General features: G+C 34.6%; 1 protein-coding gene across 2 annotated transcripts in view; it reads left to right on the top strand.

Moving 5' to 3' along the window:
• MAN2A1 (mannosidase alpha class 2A member 1) overlaps nucleotides 1-25,525 on the top strand; it is a 110,196-nt gene that overhangs the window by 29,512 nt on the left and 55,159 nt on the right. For both annotated transcript variants that reach the window (XM_032675788.1, XM_032675789.1), the window contains exons 4-12: nucleotides 2,493-2,664; nucleotides 4,387-4,514; nucleotides 6,016-6,189; nucleotides 6,972-7,158; nucleotides 12,305-12,482; nucleotides 16,531-16,733; nucleotides 20,260-20,445; nucleotides 21,813-21,927; nucleotides 24,592-24,659. In XM_032675788.1, the coding sequence (XP_032531679.1) occupies nucleotides 2,493-2,664; nucleotides 4,387-4,514; nucleotides 6,016-6,189; nucleotides 6,972-7,158; nucleotides 12,305-12,482; nucleotides 16,531-16,733; nucleotides 20,260-20,445; nucleotides 21,813-21,927; nucleotides 24,592-24,659 (1,411 nt within the window). The remainder of the gene's footprint in view (nucleotides 1-2,492; nucleotides 2,665-4,386; nucleotides 4,515-6,015; nucleotides 6,190-6,971; nucleotides 7,159-12,304; nucleotides 12,483-16,530; nucleotides 16,734-20,259; nucleotides 20,446-21,812; nucleotides 21,928-24,591; nucleotides 24,660-25,525) is intronic.

The following is a 25,525-nucleotide window of genomic DNA, read 5'->3' as shown; positions in this document are numbered from 1 at the left end:
ATTGTGTCTGTCCTTTCACTAGCAGCAACTAAAAGCAAGAAGTCTGCATCTCCTCATACATACAATCTAAATATCTCTCAGTATGTTTAGGCTTCTCAGTTGATACCTAGTAGACTTAAACTGAGAGATAATCCTGGTAAATGTAAATGTTCCTTCACCAAAGGTGATCGTGTGAGACTGGTTATTGTTTATTTTTGCAAAGAATGTTATCGTAGAAATCTCCTGACTTGATACTGCTTTTGTTAAGGACATTACTGTGCAATTGTCTAGAGTATGAAACTGCACTTGAAAGAGGGAAAAATTATCTGTAACAAACATCTGAAATCTCTTGTATAGCTAATGGTTATATTATTCCTTTCCCAGAGAATTAAAAAAGCATCGTGCAAAGGAAATGCATTCTGGAAAAAAAAAGCTTAAGGCATCATGAACCTATAGTGTAACAATGTATGTAAAAGATATTTACCAAGAAATGGGATCAGTAAAGATATTAGCTGCAGAGGCTTTAAATTATCATTACATTTTATGTTTTCTCATCTGAGGTTACTTTAACTTCTCATGTAACCAATTACGCTAGTGAGAATATGCAGCTCAAAGGCAAAGAAACTGCCTTGAAACAATCTTAGCGAGTGGCATCCCTGTTCATTGGAGGGGGGTAGGTAGGAACTAGGTGGTCCTTTCCAATCCAAACCATTCTATGTATCTAAGAAACAGAATCCATAGGGAAGGTGGTGGGTCTAGGTTCCATGTTCTTTTTTGGGGGGGGATGACTGAATGTGCTGATGCTCTGAAACACTAAATTCTGCTCAATCTGGGTTAACTGCTTCCGTATGAATTTAACCATGACCTAGAAAGTTGGGGTCTACGCTTCTCCCTTCAGTAGCTAGTGTGTTTACCCATAACTGGGAAATAAGCATTGAGAACGGGTTCCCTTCAGACTTTTGTAGAATGGGTCCCCTTCACACTCTCGATCAGTGGTGGCATAATTGTCTTTTAGTTGCTGGCAGCTGAGGAAGATTTGAGCACCTCAGTAGAATGTCTGATCTGGGGGGGACTCACCCAGTGCAGGTTAATCTCAAACCACTTGTTGTGTGAGACTAGGGCCATCAAATAAGTGGCATTTCTTTCTGGAGCAGATTAAGGAGCGAGCATACAACCTGCTATACTGGCAAAGCCCTTATGTCAGCTGTCACATGGTTCAACAGCAGTTTCTTGTGACTGCCTGAAGTGGATTAGGCAGCTAAAATACAGAGAGGAGAACTCTGCTCAGGGACAGTGAAATTGTCAACCAGCACAGCTGGATTTGAAAGATGATGTTCAGCTATGACCCAAGGGGTTGAAAGACACCTCTAGCATCTATTGCTCTGTTAGCAGTGATGATTTTGGTAATGACTTCTCATTAAATAATTTAAGAATTGAGATTTGTGAGCTTTGTAATATATGTGTACCAGATTAGAGTATTTTATTGCTCAATGTGGTGGTTATAGACCTAGTATAAAGCAGCACTTAAATGTTATTGAAAGTGACTAAAGTAGATTTTTCTCTTGCCTCTCCACCCATGGGAAAGTGTATCGGCACCTCTCAGGACTAAATACTACTTTTTGACATTTCATTAATTATTGGTAACATCAGTAACTTTGCCTTACTAGCACTCACATTAACCATTTTTTACTATTTAAGATAGTCTCCATTTCTCTGGTGTAAATCTGTGTAGCCCTATGAAGTTAACTGCAGTGTTAAGATAAAAGAAAAATTAGGCATAAAGGTTTGATGCTGTTAATATACCATGGAGTTCCAGGGTTGTTTTCTGTTGACCAGGTATGCTGGATGGATATGCTTTCGAGATATCTGGATAAGCTTTTTAGATGGCTTCTTAGTTTTTTTAACATGTTTGGAACACAGATTGTTGAGACTGTTGTCTGACCCACCAAAATGTAGGAAATGGGTAGCCCACAAGTTTTTCTTGACATGCTGAATTAAGGAAATTAGAGTTTTATTCCTGGCTTATTTCTCAGTATCTCTGTGTGTTTTGGGAATAGAGTGTGGACTGGGAAGATAATCTGTCAGTAGATGCTACAGTCCTCTTGATCTGAGAGATGAGGAAACCTAATGGAACTTCTCAAGGAAGATCAATTTGCTGATATGTACTTTTTCCTTTTCAATTATTTAATTTTTCCTTAAATTAAAAATAATAAAAAAAAAGAAAATCCACGATTGCTGATGGCCACGTATTCCATGTATTCCATTGATCAAACTTTCTATTTTACAAAGTAGAAAGCCTAATAATCCAGTATACATTTATAAATTTAAGAAATAAAACATCTAAACTTGGTAAAATCAAACTCCTGAGAAGTTTAGTGCTTAAAGCTGTTTACAGCACATAAAGTTTGGTTTTCTAAGAAAAGCCTTCACTTAAGTTTTTGTGGGGAGCGGAAAGAAGGCAGTTCCCTAAGGCTGTTGAAAGCAACTTCAATTTCATTTGTTCTTTTTCTTAGGTTGGCTGAAGACTTTTGATGATTACTTTAGAGATCAGACACAGCATATTTTAAATAACATGGTTATAAAACTGCAAGAAGACAATCGAAGGAAGTTTATATGGTCCGAGATTTCCTACTTTTCAAAATGGTGGGACGGAATAGATAGCCAAAAAAAGGATGCTGTTAAAAGGTTTGAACGCTGAACTATGTCTTATCTTCCATGTATCATGCTCCAAAATTTATGTATTTTGACTACACTGTAAACTTGAGATTTCAACTTACTGTGATGCAGAATTGCTAGAACAGTCGTCTGCTTCAGTTCTGACTTTTTGGACTTGGTTTGGTTTTTTCCCACTTACAAAATAGAAATCTGTTCAGAAAATTGAAGAAAAATTACTGAGTTGCTTAAAAATTTTACTGAATGTTCCCATGTACAGCCATGAAGATATCATTCAAGTTGTAATGAAATTGTGATTACAAACTTTATTTACAGTCACATTAAAGTATTGACCGTGGAATAAATATAATCTTTTGTAATAGCTATTTATGTATTTTTTCCTTCAGTTATAGCAATTATGTTAATAATTATGAAATGAGGTTTTTTTTGTTTGTTTTGAAGTATGTGGAGTTTTTTATAAACATTCAGCTGCTTTAATGGTAAAGTAGTATGTATTCTAAACTCTTACTCGTCTTAGTTATTTTTAAAATCACAAGTCAAAAGGTAATGTAGAAGTAAAAGATTTGCCTAGATATTGAGACAAGAAAGCAGGCTTCTTGGATAAACTTGAAGTAAGGATCTAGTCTGGAGTTTTCAGGAAGTGGTGATTGTTTTTTTGTTTTGGTTTTTTTTTTGACTTTGCTTTAAGATAGGAACTAACAGTTCTTGGCTCCTCTTTGTGATGCCCTCCTTCTCATGCTCTGCTTCAAGATGCATGTGTTGCAGTATATAGTAAGTCTGCTAGATCTTCACAGCTGTAAAGGTTAGGTAATGCTGGAAATCTGGGGAATTACGTAGAAAACTAGTCACTAAAAATTTATGTACAATGCAGGAGTATTATAGCACAGCTGTTGTTTTTTGACATTAAAAAGGTCTCTTTTAACACAATAAACAGTAAATGATAATCACTAGGTAACTATGTCCTCTCTTCAGAGGAGTCGGGTATTGATTAAGCTGCTCTAACTCAGAGAAGTGCCCTGGAGATTATTTTTTTGCTATGTTTTTCATTACTCTTATGGGTATTATCTATGATGTGACTAAGTTTTGATAAGTTCACTGTATTTCTTTCTTGAGTTCATTAAAGATTTATATGCTGGTGTACAATGTAAATGCTGAAACTGTAAGGACAACCTGATGTTGGAAATGTGGTCATTATGTTCACTGACAATAGAGAGACTGGATTATTTTGTGATCTGTTTCAAGAAGGCATTTTAATGAGTGTGATAATGTGAAGCCTTTATAGAGACAATAAACTTCTAAAACTTTCTAAATAAACTTTCTAAAACTCTAAAATGAATGTTAGATCAAAGATGGGGAGATATTAGTAGTGCTTGGAATGTGCAATATCTGGGCATCTTGCTCAATTGGCCTTCAGTACTGCGGCACATTTTTATTTTTGTAATCTGTACAGGAAACAGTGTTCTTCCTGATTTTAAAAAAAAAGGTATCTAATATGGCACATGCAGTAGAGCTGGTTTTCATTGCACAGAGGCATTAAAATGTCACTGTTCGACATCCCCACTATTTGTTATTCCCAATTTGATTAAAGAAATGTAGTCCAATTATGGAAGTTGCACGAGTAATTTAGATTTTGGCATCGCCTCACTGGTAAATACCTACTGGGTATACAGAAATTGATTTTTAAGAATGTGTTTTCATATGGAAGATTCTGAACAAAATTAACATATTTTTCAGGTTAATAAAAGATGGACAATTTGAAATAGTAACAGGAGGATGGGTCATGTCTGATGAAGCCTCTGCTCATTATTTTGCTTTAATTGACCAACTAATAGAAGGACATCAGTGGCTAGAAAAGAACCTTGGTATGTATATTGATCTAAAATTTAACTATGTTAATACAGGAAGTCTGGGGTGTGTTTGTTTGTTTGTTTGTTTGTTTGTTTGTTTGTTTTGGGGGTTTTTTTTGAGTTGTTTAGGAGGCTCCCTTTACTTTGCTTTCCTGAAAGAATAAATCAGACCACTTGCAGGAGTCCAGTATTTGCAATTTGTGATTGCAGATAGAAGTTCCTGGGCAAAGGGAATTCGAACAATTTTATGTCATAACATTTTGTCTTGATCAATGTAAGATATGCATGGAATATTGGCATAACAAAATATTAAGACTAGAGCATGCTGAGTTTTAGATACCATTTCTGGTATCACTAGCAGTTTCCAGCTGCAACATCAGTGTTTTGAAAATCATGACAAAGGTCTTAAAATGAATGAAAAATTTACATTTCTTTCATGTGTTTGGATCTGTTCTGCAGGCTTTCTTATTCATTAGGTTCTCTTATGTAAAGCTTTCAAAAAAAGTAAATATGAAATTTAGATGTAGCAGTGGTAGTAGTAGTAGTTATAAACCCTAAACTGATTGTAATGTTAGAATTGTTTATAATTGAAAAATAAAAATGCTGCTGTTGCAACTTTGAGGAATTACTGACAGCAGTTACATTGGCTGAACTGTTTTGCTGGCTTTGGGATGGATTTTTTGTTTAGTTCCATACGTAGAGATAACTCTTTATATATAGAAAATATTTGTACAGTGATTTTAATAATAACATTATTTCATGCAATTAACTGAAATTATTTTGGAAAGCTGTTCCACCATTTTTCTTAGATTGCAATTTCCAAAACCACAGCTTGACATAATTGGATGGGGGAGGAAAGACCTAATAAAAGGGTATTGCATTCCTTACTGTTTTGTTTTCTTTTGGAAAGATGGTAAAAAGTGCCAGTGGAACTATGCTGAAGAACGAAGAGTTAGATGTAGGTTCCTTATTTACTATATGAAGTTCAGAGAAAAGAGAGTGTTCATTAATGTCATTCTATTGATCATCAAACTAATAAATCAAAAGAAAAGTTAGTTCTGAAACCAAAAAGGATTAGTGTTATTTAAATAGCAGTTAAATTTCAACAAGCTACAGTGTCAATCCATCTACATCTGTTCATTTTCCTTCAGCTTTCTTTTTCAGTTGTAACATCTCTAAGCTACTTAAACTGAAAAGTTTCATTATGATTCCAAGTAAAGATGTTCAGTGCACAATTGAAATAATGTAGCAACAAGGACTACTAATCCTGAATATTTTTATTTAATTAGAATGTCTTGCTTATAAGATATTTGATTTGTTTATTTTTTTGTTTAACTGTTTATCTGTTTAGTTCTGTCTTGTTAATTACTGGGGGTGTTCTGCAGGAGGCTGAATAGTTAACTGTATATCTTCTTGGAAATATTATCTTTAGTGGTCTGATTTGAATTATTGGAATAGCTTTCTTTGAGTCAAAAGTAAAACTTTCTCTTCTTTTGCTTTTTTTTTTTGTCAACAGGAGTAAAACCGAAGTCTGGCTGGGCAGTTGATCCTTTTGGGCATTCACCAACAATGGCTTACCTTCTGAAACGCACAGGATTTTCCAATATGCTTATACAGAGAGTTCATTATTCAGTTAAAAAACATTTTGCGATACAAAAGACACTAGAATTTTTTTGGAGACAGAACTGGGGTATATGTTTTTCCTTTATATCAATTTATTTTGTTAATTTACCTGGGTAAAATGCAACGAGAATTTGAACTTGCTGTTCTGATTAAAAAAAAATCCAAAGTTTTTCATCTAGCTTAACTTTTTCCTCTTTTCCTTTTTTTTTTTTCCCCTTTTTTTGAATAACAGAAAGGGAATGAGAATAGCTGCGAGGTAGGAAAGGTGTTAAAAACCTGTGTTATTGCTATTGTTCCTCCAATTTTTTTTTCTTCATTTTCATTTGTGCTTTTACTTTCTCTTATTTTCATTCTCTCATGTGCCTTGCAAGTATACATAAAAAAAAAAATATAAGGGGTGGAAAATTCTTTCTCTACTTTCATTTTTTTTCCTACCTCCTACTCCTTTATTTCCTTCTATATGGAAATAAAGTGTACGAGAAGGAACATTTCAAGTAATTCAGATGTTGTGCTAATGAGGTGATTGGCTTTTGGTTTGATTTTTTCTTTGCTTTGTTTTGTTGGATTTTATTTTTCAGTTGTTTTGATTCACTCAAAGTATAAAAGATATGCTTGGTTACCTCCAAAATTCTGAAAATCATTATAATATCCCAATCTTGGTTGAATCTGGTTTTATCATCTCTACATATAAGGTACATACAGAGGTAGAAGATATAGATATTCAAAATAGAAATTGTCTTGATCTGGTGTTTTTAGTGCAACTCTTAGATTAAGATCATGGAATTAATTTAGTTTTGGCAAATCTGATAAGGTTTATTTTAAAGGTGTACTCTGTGTATTTAATTCCAGATTTGGGATCCAGTACAGATATTCTTTGTCATATGATGCCTTTCTATAGCTATGATGTTCCTCATACGTGTGGTCCGGACCCGAAAATCTGCTGCCAGTTTGATTTCAAACGACTTCCTGGAGGAAGAGTAAGTTGTCCTTGGAGAGTTCCACCAGAAGCCATTCATGCTGGAAATGTTCAACACAGGTACAGTTTTAATGTATTCCCCAAGGGAATAAATTTAAAAAACCCCAGAATTATGCTGGTTAAAGATGATATGTAGCATAGCTTGGTGAATTTATATAGTTCTGTTGTGCTTTAACAGCTCAGCTCCACACAACTGCTCACTCACTGGCCCCATGGTGGGTTTGAGGGAGAGAACCAGAAGGGTAAAAGTGAGAAAACTCATCAGTTGAGATAAAGGCAATTTAATAGGTAAAGGAAAAGCTGCAAATACACGCAAAGCAAAGCAAACCAAGCAACTAATTCACTGCTTCCCATGGGCAGGCAGGTGTTCAACCATCCGTGGGAGAATAGGGCTCCATCCCATGTGACTTGGAAAGACAAACACATCACTCCAAACGTCTCCTACTTCCTCCTTCTTCCCTGGGCTTTATATATTGAGGATGACATCAAAAGTTATTAAATATCCCTTTGGTCCATTGAGGTCAGTTGTCCTCACTGTGTCCCCTTCCCACTCCTTGTGCACCCCGAGCCTGCTTATTGGTGGGGTGGGGTGAGAAGCAGAAAAGGACTTGGCTCAGTGCAAGCCCTGCCTAGCAATAACTAAAACATCTAAAATATCAGTGCAGATCGAAATCACAGACCCATACCAGCTACTGTGAAATAAATTAACTCTACCCCAGTCAAAACCAGTACAAGTTCTTAAAATAAGCTTGTAATAGGTAAATATTACCTATTACTTAGTGTAGTGTTTGCTCCTTAGTTCAGAACATAATTGTCAGTGAAATTTGAAGGAAGGTTGTAGTTAAGAAGGATGAATTTTTTTTTCTTTTCTATTCATGATACATGAGTCAATCTCTGAATGACAGAACACTGTCATCTGTTTAGTAGAACAGTCATCTGGTTGTAGTCATGTTACTGGTTTACTGTAGTTTTTGTGAATTTTATGAGCAGTGATTTGTCCCCTGCAAGTGGAACACTTCATACAGGAGCAGCATGGTATAGTATGCTGTAACTACAAACAGTGGCATATTTCCTAAATGGTATATCTTTGAAAAACGTGGTAATCTGTCACCTAGGTTTTCTGAAGTGCACCCCTTAAATGAATCTGAGTCCTATGTCTTACGTGTCTTATGATGGGAAATCCTATTAGCCTCAGTTTTAGTTTTCAAATAGAAACACTGTGTTGTTTTGCCACAGTCAAGAATCAAGTTTATATCTTCACAAAACTACTTTTCAGTTTTGGGAGGAGGCAGGGGAAAATAAAAAAAACAAAAGAAAAGAAAGGAAAACTAGAACTGCCAAAAGTTTTTCCAGTAAATACTTGTATTCTATGGTCCTGTTACTATCTTCAGGCCTTCAAAATATCCCAAATTTTCAGAGTTAGAAATTTATTTAGGTGTTTACAATTAGTACATATTGCTGAATATAACAAATGTATTTAAGGGTAGCAGGGTGACTTTTTGGCTCTTGATGCTGAAGTTTTAAAGTGATGATAAAGTGATGATGCATTGGTTGTCTACATGTCAAGTATGCATCTCCTTTTTTATGAGGATAAATTCTGAAAAGCATTATGAAAACTTCACTTTATCATTAAAATTCAATTACAAAATGTTATTGAAGATAAAACCAAAATAAACCAGAATACATTACAATTGTCATATTTTAAAGTAGAAATTGGAGTGATAGTAGGAAAAAGTAATTTAAAAAAAAAAGAAAAGTACAGAAAAGTAGAAGAATCATTATGACACACTCAATACTTATAAAATGTGAAGGAAAGCTCATATGTCTTTAAATCGAATTTGTAGAAAGAAAAATCATGAGTATGTATCTCAATTAACTGGGACAAATATTTTCAGAAGAGTAACAACTTCTTTAAAAAAAATACCTGAAATGTAGAGGCTATAAATAAAATGTAGAGTGTCTGCTTGGAATAGGTTTTTTAATGGTCTTATTTTTTAATTAGATCTTATTTTATCCTTGCACTTCCTAGATGCAACCTTTGTATAACAATCTAAATTAGATCTTGTAAAAGAAATGGTTCTTTCACGTGTCAAAGGATATCGAAGAATAAGATAAATGAGGCAGGTATGTAGTGAACATATGATCAAGTTGAAGAGGTTATCATCTCAATATGGTCTCTGAAACTTAATCTTTTGCATCAGCTTTTGGTAGATAAGAACAGTTTTGGTGTCTAACAGAATTGAAACAGCAGTATGCTAGATGATGCCTAAGGGAAAAGTAAGACTTACACATGGTCTTTGAGTTGGAAACCTGGAGTATTTACACTGGAGTATTTACATTTGGCACACTGAAACTGCACTTTTAGTGTCTGTTTTCAAACAAAGCCACTAAAACACAGGAAGTAATGTTTTGGTGGAGAATGCTAAAACATCACTTGTATTTTATGAAAATGTTGGAATATTGTAAACAGCCAAAAACCTCATTGATCTGACCTCTGTAATAACACATTTTACAGTTGTTGTGATGAGGAGAGGTGTGAGAAGTAATTGGAAAATCTGTCTCTACATCATAAGCTTTCCAAGGTTAAAGGTTTATAGAACACTAATTAATCTGTCCCTCATCTCTGATTGCTTAAGACTGGAAAAATACAGGAGATCTAGATGACATGGATTTGAAAAATGTTCATTAATTTAGAGACCAGGTTTAGATCACTGACTTTTCTTCAATGTTAAAGATAAAATAAAATTAATAAAACCCAGATCTTGAATACTCAGCTGGGACTGTTGCATTTGATTTCAATGCTATTATGACCTTACATATACATTCAAGAGATGTTGAATTGAAAACTTCAGGCTAGTAATTGTTGGATTTTTCATTGCCTTGCCACTTAAGTTGTGACTTAGTAAGAAGGAATGAAGCAGCAACCTAATGAAAAGCTTGTACTTGTTTAATTACACTTTGTAACAGCATTGCACTTGCCCTGATTTGCAGCTCTATTCTTGTCCATATGTTTAAATGCTGAAGCTTTTCACCCTAGGAATAAAAAATAGCCGTTGGGTTTTGCCTGCTTTTTTTTTTCTTTCCCCCAGTGGAAGCAGAGTTTGTTTTGGTGTATGTCTCTCTCTTCCATGTGTGGAAATAGGAAAGAATTTTTCTAGTTGCAAATTTTCTAATTGTCAAAGAGTGAGTCCCTAATGAGGCCATAAACACTGACAAACATGTCACATAGGACTTCCTATAGCTGCTGCAAAATTTCTTGTGATTCCCACAGACTCTGGGTGACTATTGCTCCTCCTCCTTTGACACAGGAAGAGGCAAAACCAGCCATATTGTTTTCATATGTATTTAGCTAAACACTTGAATTTTTTGCATTAAAAGAACACACTTGTGATACAAAGGGGTTTTCTTTATTTGTGGAAGGTGTCAATCATTCAGTGATAATCTGAAAGCTTTAAAACAAGAAGTTTATCATCTCTGATCTCCTTTGTTTTTAGATTTTCACTCATGTAGGCAGGATAAACATGTATCAAAATGTATCTAATGCTATTTCATGGGGGAATAGTAAGGGTAAAAAATTCATGGGACTCAGTGGAATATTTTTTTTCCTGGAAGTATTTTTCGTCTTCACCAAATTCTCTCTGGGGCTTTCTTCTGACTCTTTCTCACTCTTTTCTGAAGTAACAATTTAGGAAGTTATTTAAGAGAAACTTAACAGGATATAGGAGACATCTAATTTTTCTTCGGTGTTTTCGCAATTGAAATTGGTTTGCAATTGAAAGAAGATCATGCTGCCCCCTTAAAAATTTCTAATAAGATAACGCACAGTTATGAGTAGAAAGGGAGAACAGCAATACTGATGAATTTTTGCAGTAGATTTGGAAATAAACTAGAGCAGGATTTGGAAGAGAGATGTCAAAGTCAAATGTCCTATTAACTGTGACTTGTATTTTTCCAGAGGCTCAAAAATAAAGTATTTTAACCATAGACTGCACGTGGAAAATTTGAGTTAGACTGGTCTAGAAGAAAGCATTGTAGAATCTTGTGTTGTGCCAATTGTTCTGGTAGCTGTGCAGTTAGGAGGTTTTTGTGTTTAGATTTACAACGTGTTCAAAGTCATGGAAAGTATCGATTCAAGAATAAATACTTAGTAATCCGAACTATAAGCCAAATAATAGATGAGGAATGGGGGGAAGCCACTTTTTGCATAAATTCTAGTCTCAGTAGAACTCTGTAGATTCTTAACTAAAGTTAATGTTGTGGCCCTTTTCTCCTTCCAGAATACAGTCAAACTTTGTATTTATTCAGTATTTCTGTATTCTGATAAATAAGTACACCTTGACATGCTGTTAAAAGAAATATGAGTTTCAAATATATTGGAGTAGAATTTCTGCATAATATCTGCATAATATAGTAAATCTTCAAGAATATTGAAAGTTGATTTTCCTGGAGCATCTATAAAAAATACCTGTAGAAACAAAAAACTCACTGGAATCTGGATTTTACTCTTTTCTCTTTAAAACACTGTAATTTGTATTGCTGTTTTCTTAAATATATTACTAAAGTTTGTATTTCCTCAGAAAATTAGTTACATAATTTTAATTAGAAGGGATCAGCATCTGAAGATGTTGATAATAATTGTAACTTGGAGGATGAGGAGGGGAAATAGATATCAGACTTGTGACTTTTAATATATTGCTGCTTAATGACAGAACTGATAGTTTACCCATCCAATAGGTGTACCTCAGAGATTAATTTGTGGGCAGTTTTTCTGTCAAGGGCATGAAGATATGAAGAAAAGTATCAAAGCAAATTATCAGAGGGGATGAGAAGAGCTTGCTTATTATTGTAAATAAGGGCTGGAGAGGATTAGGATTGTTATCTAAATATAAAGCAGGTAAACATAATTTGAACTGTAAGTTAGTTTTAGCATGGGAACAAGTTGATCCAAACTGCCCTACTGTTTGAGATGGAGCTTGATAAGCTTATTGAAGGATTTAATTAGCAGAGTGTTTGCAACAATAGTAGGTTGAATATTCTCCCAGTGGGGAGGATTGCATCCAGCTTTTTATTACCAAAAGAGACTTTTGTATGTCTTGTTTAACGAGTCACCCTAATGCACAACTTGATATCTAAGAATTGTTTTGCCAAATGCTGAATTTTCTTCTTCTGGTTTCTGAATTGCTCTTTTCTTTTTTTCCTTCTCAAGGGCTTGGATTATTTTAGATCAATACAGAAAGAAGTCAAAGCTTTTCCGTACTAAAGTTCTGTTGGCTCCACTGGGGGATGATTTCCGCTATACTGAGAGCTCAGAATGGGATCAGCAGTACCAAAATTATCAAAAGCTGTTTGATTACATGAATTCTCATCCTGAGTGGCATGTTAAGGTAAGCACAGCACATTTTCTGGTTGGTGGAGAAAATAGTATTTCCCAGTATTCTGAGATTCTTTATGGAAAAAAAAGTTGTAGTTGGATTTGGGTTTTTTTTTTTCAACTATGACATTTTAACAGCAGATTAATTTGCCTTTTTAGATTACATTTTTTACCTTTAGTACCTTCTCTGTCCCCAAATCTTTGTTCGCGAAGCCTAGCCATGATGACCTTCTCTGCCCCCAAAACAAAAACTTTTCTATTAGTAATATCTGCTTGAAAACTAGAAATAATTCCCAAACTAGATTAATTTGGAGAAGAGAGCTATTAGGTTTGTTTTCTTAGCACTCTTTGTTTTTTTCACAGGCTTCAGACATTGTTATCTAAGGGTATCAGGCTTTGTTACTTAAAACTGTTGTATTTTCTTTTTAGAATTTCAAGTGAATTTTGCTGCTTTATTTGGGTCGTCTTGGTTTTATGGCCCAAAGCAAACAAACAAAAAAATCCTAAGAGACACCATTTCTGGCTCATGTTTTTGAATACAATAATATCCAAGACTGACCTGGCTACAGAAGGACTGAGTATACTAACACAATTATCAGATGAGATATCACCTTAAATCATTAATTATGTTTGAGTGTTAATACACACATTCATATATTCTAATGTGTAAGCTGATTGCTCTAGAGACTCCTTATTCTACAGATGTACTCAGACAGCCCTTCTTCATCTTTCAGCATGGCAATAAGAAATAGGAGACCACAACCTTGGGGGTTTGAGTATCATGTTAGAGTGCACTATTACTGGTTTCACATTTAGGCTTTTTAAACCCAGGTCTGGTATCATTCATCTGGTTTGTGCATGCTTCTGTTTTCCCTCATCTTTTCTGAGATCTCCCCTGATTCTTCTAACTGTGTGTTTGAGCAGTGCCTGAAGTACGTTAGTTCTTTCTGTTGACTTCTGGACTTGTGTTCTGCATATGAAAGATGATTTCTTGGGATTATACCTTATTTGAAAGCTGGATTTTGCATGTTACCTATGGGATGTGGGTGACATGATGTATGTGAATGACTACTGTGTCTTAGTGGAGGGAGATAGACCTGGACTATACTCTTCAAATTTTTTAAATCTAAAGCCCGTCTTTTAAAACTAGAGCTTGCTGCTACTGCTAGCTTTACTCCTGTCAAAGATGGATGTACTGTGCAGGTAGTCACTCTTTGGATACTAGCAGCAACATGCTTTCTGTAGTTCCTACTAATCTGGGCTGGATGATTTTGTCTCTGGGCAAAAACTGAAGGCTCTAGGTCTGAAGTCATTCTTTTAAAGACCGCTCCTCTCCTGATACATCTGAAAGTTTCTTATTGTACAGGTTCTGCTCAGCCCATTTTCAAGGACTCTAGCAGTCTGCTTCATTAGCCTCGGTGTGCCCATGTGGATGAATGTCTTGGGAATCACATTAGCCCTTGTGACCCTCATAGAAGTTCCCAACCCTTTTTCTGGTCCTTAATATCCAGACAAAAAGATATGACATTCCCTGGGTCTGCCACTTCATACCTAGAGTACTTTGATCAGCTGGAGTACTGTTAGTATTGGAATATTTCTCCTTTTCATTTTATTCAATTAGTTAGGGTTTTCTTATCTCTCTGTTTTTTTGGGGTGTTTTTGTGAGTTTCATTGTCTGCTTTTTTCTGTCTTGTGTGTTGTGTGTGGGTTGGGTTTTTATGTTTGCATGTTTTTGTTTGTTTACTTGTTTTGTTCTAAACTGATGTAATTTATCCTTGAAGATATGAGTTTAAATGGAGAACTTTCATACTCTTCTGCACTTTCCCTAGTGGAATGTAACTCCACAGGCAAGTAACAGATCATGCTCAGCGTCGTAAGAACTGAGATTATATAGAAGAAGAGTTCATGTTTCTTCCTTAAGTGCTGAGATGTCTAGGATATTATTACTTACACAAGGGACTGCCTACTCTGCCTTTCTGATCTTAGAGATTTACTGTTTCCGACAGCTCTTTAAGGTGTTTATCTAGTCGATATGTCTGTTAGCATTGAGATTCTTCTGCCAGCAGCTATTCTATAGTTCTAAAAGTATGTAGTGCACTGCTGTGAAAGACACCTATTTTGATCTTGAGGAGTTCAATCTCCCATTCTGAGATCTCCTTTACATCTATTATACGTAAATTAAGTTGAGTCTTTTTGTATGCCGGTAGAGGAATCTACCAGCTTATTTCACTGTTTCCATTCACCTGACTTTGATGCTTCACTGGTGAGGTTTTATTCCTCTGATGTAACGCAGCCTACAGAATTGAGATCACCTGTGTCTGACTTCTCTTGATGCATTGATTTTGTTTCTCATTTTCTTCTGAATTCTACTTGTAGGTGCCTATGATAGTGATGGAAAAGACCTAGTGTCATAGAAGTGCCTGTTAAGGCAAGGTGTACTAATGATGAGATTTCTGGGCCAGTATTTATCTTTCTCTGCTTTACTGCCATTTTAAGTGTCAAGTTCTCATGTCGTACCCATCTAACAGATAGTTGAATGTTCTGAATGATTTTGAAGTAAAACTGGTTTTTCTACATGATGAGTAAGTATGTCTTTTATTGTCACAGTGATAGTCCTTATATTCCAAGTCACTTTTAAAAGATTTTTCCCAAAAGCTTGGTTTTGGGAGTTGTAAATTGTAGCATGCTACATTGTATCCTTGTTAAAAAAAATAATGATAGGAAAAAAAATTACTTGATATAAATTTGAGGTATTATCATTATAGTTTGTTATGAGGATACTTCCAGTAACGTGATCTTCTGTGCTGTTCCAGCTTTTATTGTTTTTTTCGCTTTCATTCAAAATCCAGTTTGCCATCTATGCCTTCTATAACGCTATCTTTCAATACTAGCAACACTGACATCAATCCCTTTCCCTTTTTTTTTTTTTCTTTTGTTCTCCTCAAACTTGAGGGTACCATCTTTTGACCTGCCCTGCAAAGATCTGCTATTACATTGTCTGAGTATTTTAAAAAATGAGCCGAAGACAGTGAATTTTTTTTGTATTCTCACATGTTACATCTCTAAACACAATTTCTTTTTACATAGTTAAAAAAAAAACAAAACAAAACAAACAAGCTTCTGAAAGCAAATGCTAATTTTTTTTGATCAACACTCATTTTGGGTTAAGCAAGGTCTGGAGCATAAGAGAGTTAATTTCAAAAACACAGGATTAGAACAACTATACTCTTATTGCATTACCTTAAGTTTCTTAGTCCAGACAGCTACTTAGGTAATATTGAGTATTAGATACTTGCAAAGATACTTACGTCAAAGACAAGAAAGAATGCTTTACTTATTTCTTGACAGTTAGCTGGTATTTTAGATACCTCTTTATCCTTAAAAAAAAAAAAAAAATTCCTGTTTCGTGAATCACAGAATAGTTTTGGTTCGTGGTGACCTTTAAAGGCTGTCTAGTTCAACTGCCCTGCAATGAGTAGGGATATCTTCAATTATGCCAGATTTCTGAGAGTCGCATCCCATCCAACCTTTAATGTTTCCAAGGTGGAGCATCCGTAACCTCTCTGGGCACCTTGAGTGTCTTTATATCTAGTCTGAATCTATCCTCTTCTAATTTAAAACCAGTACCTCTTGTCTTAGCACAAAAGGCCCTACTATCTTTCTTAAAAGATAGGCCTGCCCCTATCTTTCTTAAAAGCCCTCTTTCTGTACTGAAAGGCTGCAGTAAGGTCTCCCCAGAGCCTTGTCCTCTCCAGGCTGAACAACCCGAACTCTCTCAGCTTTTCCTCATAGGGAATTATTTTTGTGACTCTTTCTGGACCTGCTTCAATGAGTCCATCTCTTTCATGTACTGCGTTGAAATGCTTTTGGAAGAGCTATCCAGCTTGTCTGCAGAGTGTGCAGGGGAACTTTAAAGATCTTTAGGATAGGATTTCTGCTATAATTCTGCTGGAAGAGTGGCATATTTCTGAAATGTATATAAAACCAAGCATATGCATTCTCTTTGTATTTCTAAATAAAGAAAATGGAACCTTGTTACAGTAATTTTAATTTTCATTCAGGCCCAGTTTGGAACTTTATCAGATTACTTCGAAGCTCTGCGTAAAGAAAGCAATTTGGATGAAAAGAGCAGCAGTTCATTTTTTCCTGTTTTAAGTGGAGACTTCTTCACCTATGCAGACAGAGATCATCATTACTGGAGTGGATACTTTACATCACGACCCTTCTATAAACGCCTGGATAGAGTTATGGAATCCTACATACGGTAAATGCTGCTGTCCAGTACATTTGTAACATACTTCTTGACACACAGGAGAGATGAATTTGTGACTACTTGTCGTGGTTTAACCCCAGCCAGCAACCAAACCCCAGCAACCACTCTCACTCTCCCACCAGCGGGACTGGAGAGAGAATTGGAAGGGTAAAAGCTGGAAAACTCCTAGGTTGAGATACAGACAGTTTAGTAGGTAAAGCAAAAGCCACGCAGAGAAGCAAAGCAAAACAAGGAATTAATTCGCTGCTTCCTCTGTTAGGGCAGGTGTTCAGCAGGGCAGGAGAGCAGGGCCCCATCATGTGTAAAAGTGACTTGAGAAGACAAACACCATCACTCCAAATGTCCTCCACTTCCTCCTCCCCACTTTATATACTGAGCATGGTGCCATATGGTCTGGAATATCCCTCTGGTCTTTTGGGATCACCTGTCCCAGCTGTGTCTCTTCCCAAATTCTCATGCCAGTGTGGCAGTATGAGAAGCAGATAAGGCCTTGGCTCTGTGTAAGTCCTGCTCAACAATAACAAAAATATCTCTGTATTATCAACCCTGTGTTCAGCACAAATGCAAAACACAACCCCCACACCAGGCATTGGGAAGAAAATTAACTCTGCCCCAGGCAAAACCAGCACCATACTCTAAATCTGTTGGGCAGATGGAGAAGTGATTTTGAAATGCACTGTTTAAGTTTACTTACAGTAAGGATAGCCTAAATGGGCCCCAAATGCAGGTCTTGGTACAAAGATTTGTTGGTATATCTGTTTTATTAGTAAATTCACAGAAATGGAATGGTATTTTTTCCTTCCAAACAAATAAGTTGTTCTCAAATACTACTGAAGTGATCAGCAAGTCCTGATTCCAACCTTGTGATTAATTTTTCCATGGTATTTCTTGGCTATTTTGAGTATATGTATATATTTGTGGGGGAATGAACCATGAACAGGTTCACGTGTGTGTATTCTTTACCAAGAAAAAATGCTTTTGAGTTCCAGCAATGTCAGAATTAAGTAGTATTTCACTGCTACTTAATAGCCAAAAAATAGTGTTCAGACTCAGAGCCTAATATGATAACTACCCATTTAAGCAACAAAAGAGTTGGTTTTTTAGGTTTTTCCTGTTTATAAAAAAGTTTCAGGTTTATGTATTAAAGAAGTACATGTAAGCTTAAGTAATTTGTAATGGAGATTGACATCATTGCTGATGTGAGATATAATTGATTTTTTAATCTTAAATAAGAGATGGATGAAGTATTTTAAAGGGTGATAAAGTCGATGACCAAACGTTTGTTTAAAGTAATGGAGAGATAGGAAGAACAACAGCATAGCTGGGGACAAGTTAGGAACACATTCTGTGTTTTTATTCTTTACTGATGTAAGCAGGGGAAAATTACAGTAATTCTGCAGAAAAAACGATTGTTAAAGTAATTCAGAAGCAGAACAAATGCTGCCGTGATACTTCTAACTGTACAGATGGATAGAAAATGCTACATCTTAAAGTTCAGGAATTCTTGGAAAAATTATTTATTTAGGTTAGATGTAAACTGGGCCTAAAGGTAATCTAGTGTAGGCTTTGAGCAACTAGTGATGCAGATTTTGGTTTATTTGCAGTGTCCTGTCAGAAAGAGATAGTGAAAAATTACAGCAAAGTGGAAAACTTGTGGAAACTATTTTAGGTGGTCTGCAGTAGTTTGAAATAGAGGTGAGAAAACCTAGGCCTAATACAGCTTTTATGGAAAGGTATTCCAGAGATGCTTACCTTTAAGTTGAAGTGTTTGCTTATACAGTGTCATATTTCTAACTGTCTGCCATCTTTGACCATTGTAATGTTTAGAATAATATTAAGATCTGAAAGGAAAACTCTGCATCTGAGAGTCTTCTCATTAATAGAAAGTAAAATTGAATCCATGTGGGTGGTGGAGAGGGAAATCTAACCTGCATTTTGATTTGTGTTCTCCTCTTTACAGCTACAGTTAGGTCAGGTTTAGGGGCTAACTCAGATTTTTTTAAAAAAAGGTAAAATGCTTTCAGACAGGATCTATTCGCTGGATAAGTGTGCATCTGATGCCTTTTTTTTTTTTTTTCAACTAAAATATTTTCATTTTCCTTTCAAGTTAAGCTGCAGTAGAACAAAGTAGGAGGGATGCATAGATGTAGGAATTTACACTAAGCAACAGTTAAATTACCATGATTAAACTCAAGTGTGCTAGTAATTTAAAAAAAGGAATTATAGCTTTCTATCACCTTGATTTTGTGTGTAGTGTCTGAGCAATTACCTAACCTGTAAGAGCAAAATCTCATCCTATTCCTCAAATATTGACAATATGGAAATGGATTAGGGTGTTACATTTACAGTTTAGTTGGGTATGTGCTAGTTGCAGTTTTTACATAATTGTCACCTATGTGTTGCATAAAGACAAAGAGACTAAACTGAATCCAAAGGTATTTTTCATGTTAACTATTCATATCAATACATAGTCTGAAAAACAGTTGAGTATGTTTGTTAAATTTGTTGTTGTACGTAGTTTAAAACTGAACACATGTACTTGCTGGCAGCTTGGGTAAATGTAAAAGTTAATGTATTTTCCTTTTTTATTTTTTATTTTATTAACATGCTTAGAAGTTAGCATTTCAAAAACATATGTTATTTTTCTTTATTTGCTTTTTATAATATCAACTTGTATCGTATTTGTTTCTTCAAATGCTTGAGAAACCTTAATTAATCTTAAATAAATTTTGAAAAGGAATCTGACACATATCAGATGTACAAAAATAGAACTGCAACATTTGAGGAAAAGAAGATAGGAAAAAAGTTAACAGACTTTTCCTAGAATTTCTGCAGCCATTTTTGTTAGTGAAATTTTCATAATGACTGGAAATTATGGGGATATTTTTTGTAAAATAAATTTAGATTCTCATAAAGCAAGTGAGAATTCTGTGGTATTATTTTAATGCTAGACTTTTGCATCAGATGTAGAAGAGAAGGGCTCTGAATTCTATGCAGTCTAAGGGTTTTTGAATCCAGTGTTATCACCATTCGGGTGAATGTATAGTGAGCAGGTACCTGAAGTGCTTAAGTCCTTAGAATAATTTAGTTTGCTTAAAGTGCAAATGGCAGAATAGATATTAGCTACTGTACAGATTAATATATTTATTTAAGACAATTTTATTTGATTAATAAGTTGCTTTTAAAATGGAAATTGTATGTTTTCTCTAAGGCAGACTATCCATACTGTGATATTTTAAGGCCAAATCTTTATACCTCACACATTTGTGAAAATGGTATGTTAGTTTGTACTGTCAGATTTTTATTTTAAAGCTCTGTTTTCCATCACAGAAGCCTTGCAGGAAGCTACTGTATGAAGCTAGAAACAGGCTAAAATGTGCAAGATCAAGATTTAAAGAGCTCTTGGAACTATGCATGAAGAAAGATGTGAAACATCAGTTTATTCTTTGGGTAAAATGTGTGTTGCTTTTTACTTTTTAATGCTATATAAATACTTGATTATTCTCTACAATTCCAGGGCAGCTGAAATTCTCTACTCCTTGGCTTTGGTACAGTCCAGTAAATCTGAGAAGATGAGTGTGTTTCCTTCAGTGAATAACTATAAATTACTGGCAGAAGCCAGGAGGAACCTTGGACTCTTTCAACATCATGACGCTATTACAGGAACAGCCAAAGATTGGGTAGTTGTGGATTATGGCACTAGGTAATTTATTATAAATATATAAACTTAATTTCCGTTTACTTTTTTGGAACAGAAGTGTTTATGTCAGAGATACAGATTTGATATAGTAACATACTCAGTACTGAGAGTGTAGTGGTGCTCTGCATGAGAAGTGGATCTGATTCCCCATGCTCTTCATTTATTTTAATTCTCTAAGTAGGAATTCGATATCCAAATTTTTAGAGGTTTCACAAGAAGCTAGGTAGATGCGATACTGAGATTTCTTTAATAACAACTGTTATTTTTTGCAGTAACTGTTATATAGGAGATTATTTTTGTCTTTCTTAAACAATGATCAAGAGATAAGCTAATTTAAGCATATATTCCTTGGAAAATCCCACACCCTCTAATTTACCTTCCTTCAATATGGGAAATCTTTTTGATGTTGACAATTTTCTACTTAACGTATCTGTTTTTGTTTACTGTTGTTGTAGCTAGTGGGTAGTTGCTTTCTCAGGACTGACAAATTATTCTGTTAACTGCTTCATAGAATTTTTTGAAGAAGATTGTATTATATATGGGTTTGTGTGTATGTACATGCTTTATTTATGGGTTTGTTCAGAAAATTGTTACGTATTGGAATGTTAATAACTAGGAAATTTGATTGATTGAGGTAGATGAGGACAGACAGTTGATAGTACAGCATGTTCATTAATTAAATCATTGTTTTAAATACATCTAAAATACTCCTTCTTATTTTAATCTATTTCGTGACAAGTGTTTTTAAATTTCATAAATTTTTAATCTATTGAAGCATAGGTGTAATCAAAGGGCCAGCATGTGCAATGAACTTGGTTATGAGACAGTAAAATAAAGGCTTTTTTCACTTTACAAATAAAACTGCCCAGCCCTCTGTATTTAAGAATTAGTAAGCATTGCGTGAATTGAAGCAATGGAAAACATAGTAAAAATTTAAATTTTGTGTTTCTGATTGTTTTTTAAATCCTACATAAATGCAATTTTGACTTTGTGACCAGCATCTCAGGCTTGTCTCCACTACAGAAACTGGAAATCAAACATAATCACAAACTTTCATAAGATTAGCATTTTGAAAACGTACTTGAAAAAGTATTCTAAGGGTATACCTTTTATAGTATAACAACCGTTAGATCTACTTCACTTTCACTATGCAAGGCAGGAATGTACTGAAATTCAGAATGTTTCTACTTTTTTTAGTCTGGTCACTCATTGCAACTAGCTATTCTTATTTCATGCTATATTGATACTAAAAATTACATTTGCTTTTCTACAACTCATATTGTTGAGTTCTTTAATATTTTTAAATTTTGATGTTACCACATTGAATAAAAGCAACTCAAAACTAATTAAAACTTTAAATGTTTTAACAGGCTTTTTCATTCAATAATGAACCTGAAGAAAGTGATAATTGACTCTGCTCATATTCTTGTCCTAAAGGATAAAAGTGCTTATACTTATGATGCATCAACCCCATTCCTGAAGATGGTGAGCTGTCTTTCTTGATTTTTTTTCTCAAAATTAAAAGTGATCTCTGTCTTTTCAATACAGTCAGTTTGAGTGACCTGGAAAAGTCAGAACTAAATTTGCGGCTAATCCCTTCTCAAAAATCTTCTTATCACTGTTCGTATTAATTGAAGGTATTAGAAAGTAAAAAGCAAACATTTCAGCAGTTACTGCTGAAAAAAAGCCCACACATCTAAAGCAAAGGGTCTTAGTTTGTTCCACTTTGTGAATTAGATAGTAAAACTAGGTGTTCTAATTTTCTTATGGGCATAAATTTGTTGATGACTTAGGTGATATGCATATTTCAGTTTAATATACAATGGTAGACAGTCCTGTAATTTGACTTGTAACTTAAAAAATATGGGAAGAAGAAAATTTCCATCCCAAACAGAAGTCTAAGCTGAATTTGCGAGACAAAACCTTTTTTTTTTTTTTTTTTTTGCCTTAGCTGAAATTATTTGAAACAGGGAAACAGGAATGTTCAATGAAATGAATGATAAAGTCAGCAACGTTACCCCATTTCTCATTTTGAGACCTGTTTTACAGTGAAGAGCACCTTGACAAAACATGTTCTTCAATTACTCTTCCAGTCATATGTATATGTTAAAAAATTGCTAATATAATTCTTTATACTTTTTATGAGTTTTATACAAATATATATGTATATATATATGCATGCTGCATGTGTGTGCCAGAAATACATCATTTTTCTCCTGTTTGGAAAGGCTACAAAATTGAATGTGGACCTTCAGAAAGTAAAAATATTTTGAAGTCATTCATGGAATGAAGTTTTTACTTCTGCTCTGAATTATATTGGATGATGTCTTGATGTTACATTTTACTAAACTTTCTTTGTTCCTGTTCTTTATGAGTCTGGATTAATACCACTGCATTGTAGAAGTACTAATTGCTGTTTCAATTGTGTATTGCCTAGGAGCATACTAAGTCAAACCTATCATTACCACTGTGAAAGCAGAAATTAAAATAAAACTTCTTATTTCAATGAATTTTTTATATATATATATAAAATATAAAAAATAAGGAGATTACAGAAGTAGATTATGATTTAACTGTATGACAAACAGTATCTGCAACATATCATAAATCTAATATCTCTGCAGGACATCAGATATCACAACTAAAGCTTTTTAATGTGGGATTTGTAGACTTCTAACTTCGGTATATTTACAAGAGCCTTTGCAAACCTTGAGCAAGTAGAAAGTTCAAAGGCACTTGTTTTAGAGTACAGAATCATGGTATTTGGTGGCCGATGGAAGCTGACATCAAGAATTGCTCACAGATGTGCATTCAGAATGAATGTGAAGAGAACTGAGAAAGACAAATGATGAAGACTTCGAGATTGAAAATGGATGTTGTTTTTGAGGGGTGAAGAAGGAAAAAAAACATAGAGGAACAGAGCGCAGGACTGTAGCAGCAGCATTCCAGCAGGTAGTAGGTACAACCAGAAGAAAGTTTCCCTTCTTGAAGCCCAGAAAAAAGGAAGCTGTAAATAAGATATGATGAAAGGACTCTGGAATGAACTAGCACTTTTCCTACTATTCTTAATTGTTAGTTACATGCAAAAGCATGTCACAGTTTTCTTAGTTGATGACTTAGTACTTTTTACTTCATGTGTTAAGTTTTACAGACTCTACATTAGTAAAAAAATGAAAACTAGATGGTTTGGAAGGCAATACACTGAAAAAGAGATTCCAGAACTACCCAACCAATAGGATGAGATCTAAACTGTACAAGTAAAGCTGTGCAACTATTGCACCATTCCTGTACATTAGTCTTATTTCTTTAAGTACAGGAAGAAAATTTTCATGTAAGTGACAATAGTTGGATTTGAAAAACATGATTTTGAGGATGTTTTGAGAAACTGCGAACTTTGCACTTCAGTTTCAAAGTCTGTAGTGGTCAGCGTTGTATGAACTAAAAGGAATGCTTTGTTCATCAACAGCTTGGCTGTTCTCTTAGACTAATGCAACAGTGTCAGCAATGTCTTGTCTCTACCTTTTCTTGGTGGAAATGAGCCCTGGGTCATGTTGCATTTAAGAAAAGAGAGAAGCCAGTGAAAAGTAAGATCTCAGTATTGTGAAATAATTCTTCACATAATTTATATCACATAAAATCTTACCACACCTCAAGTTATGGGTTTTTTTGAAATTTTTCTCTGGGTACAATATAAGGCAACAACAAGAGCTGATAGAAGACTAGACAGTGAATCCTGGTGATAAATACACAGCAGTGTGGTGTTTCAGGGTCAATTTATAGCAAGAGAAAGTTAATAAAAATATATGATAATTATTTGCAAAATTTGAAAGAAGTTGGTGATTATGAAGTCTTGTATGCAAAAATGAAAACCATGGGTAAAAATTTGATACTGGCATCTAATAAGGCATTTAATGAAAACAGGTGTTTCTCAATGAATGGGCCAAATTGAACCTCTTTCTTTTGTCAATCTGAAATACTTATTTTATGAAGTGTAGGGGTCTGTCATCCTGAGTAACGTGCTAAAATAGGCTTTGGTTAATGGTATTGTTAACATGGTTTTCTACTTCACAAAATTCATGAAGTAGAGAAAGTTCCTATATTATCCATTTAAGTGTATTCAAAAGCAAATTCAAAGATGTTCTCTTGTAGGATGATGTTCAGGCCTCCCAAGATTCTTTGCCACACAAGACAGTTATGAAGCTGACATTGCAACCAAGGTAAATAATTTACATATTACTTAGTGTCTGAGGTTCTTTTAGCAATGTATGTGATTTCATTACCTAGTAAGTAGCTTTTTATACCATTTCTTTTTTTTTTTCTTTCAATTTTCACTCAAAGTAGAGCTAGAAGTTAAAAAAAAATAGTCTGGGATATTATGCTAATACTGTTATTTCTAATTGAAAGAGGACACAGCATGTTAAAATATAGGCATTTCTCACATACCACATCTGAAGCAAATATTCTGCTTCTGTGTGATTTTAGAACATTGTAATACTAAATAAATTATGCTAGAGAGAAGCAGTAGAGAATTCTAATTAAACAGAATTTCAGGTGCTGCAATTAGCATTGTGAGCAAAACCTTTTTTATATAAGGCCTCAAAAACACAATTTCTAAATACTGTATTGTCTTAAGAATTCAAGTAAAAGGTAAACTAGGACAATGTCTTCTCTTAACTCCAACTTTCCACTGTATTAAGAAGGCTTTCTTTTTAATTTATATGTAGTTGTAGAGTGTTCGGTTGAAACTGACATTCAGCTGTTCCCATGAACACTCAGTATCCTACCTGAAATAACTTACACATCCATTAAAAGTTGACTAATCCTAATGAAGTGAATAAGACCTATGGGTATGAGAGCTACTGTGTGTAAATCAAGTAATACATGGGTTTTGCTCATTGAATGGAAGATTTAAGATTCATTTAAAAAGCAGTGAATGCTATTTTTGCTGATGTTGGTATTTAATTTCTCTAATTCTAGCAAGTGGCAAGCTAATAAAACTTGCCTAATTCATGAAGGTATCTGACTATTCAGCAGAATAACTACTACTGTTAAAAAGTTCTAATCAAGTCATTGAAAAGTGAGT

The sequence above is a fragment of the Chiroxiphia lanceolata genome, chromosome Z (genome assembly GCF_009829145.1).
Source record: "Chiroxiphia lanceolata isolate bChiLan1 chromosome Z, bChiLan1.pri, whole genome shotgun sequence".
NCBI classification, from domain to species: Eukaryota; Metazoa; Chordata; class Aves; order Passeriformes; family Pipridae; genus Chiroxiphia; species Chiroxiphia lanceolata.
Note: the sequence above shows the minus strand (reverse complement) of the source record. Positions and strands in the feature narration are given on the sequence as shown.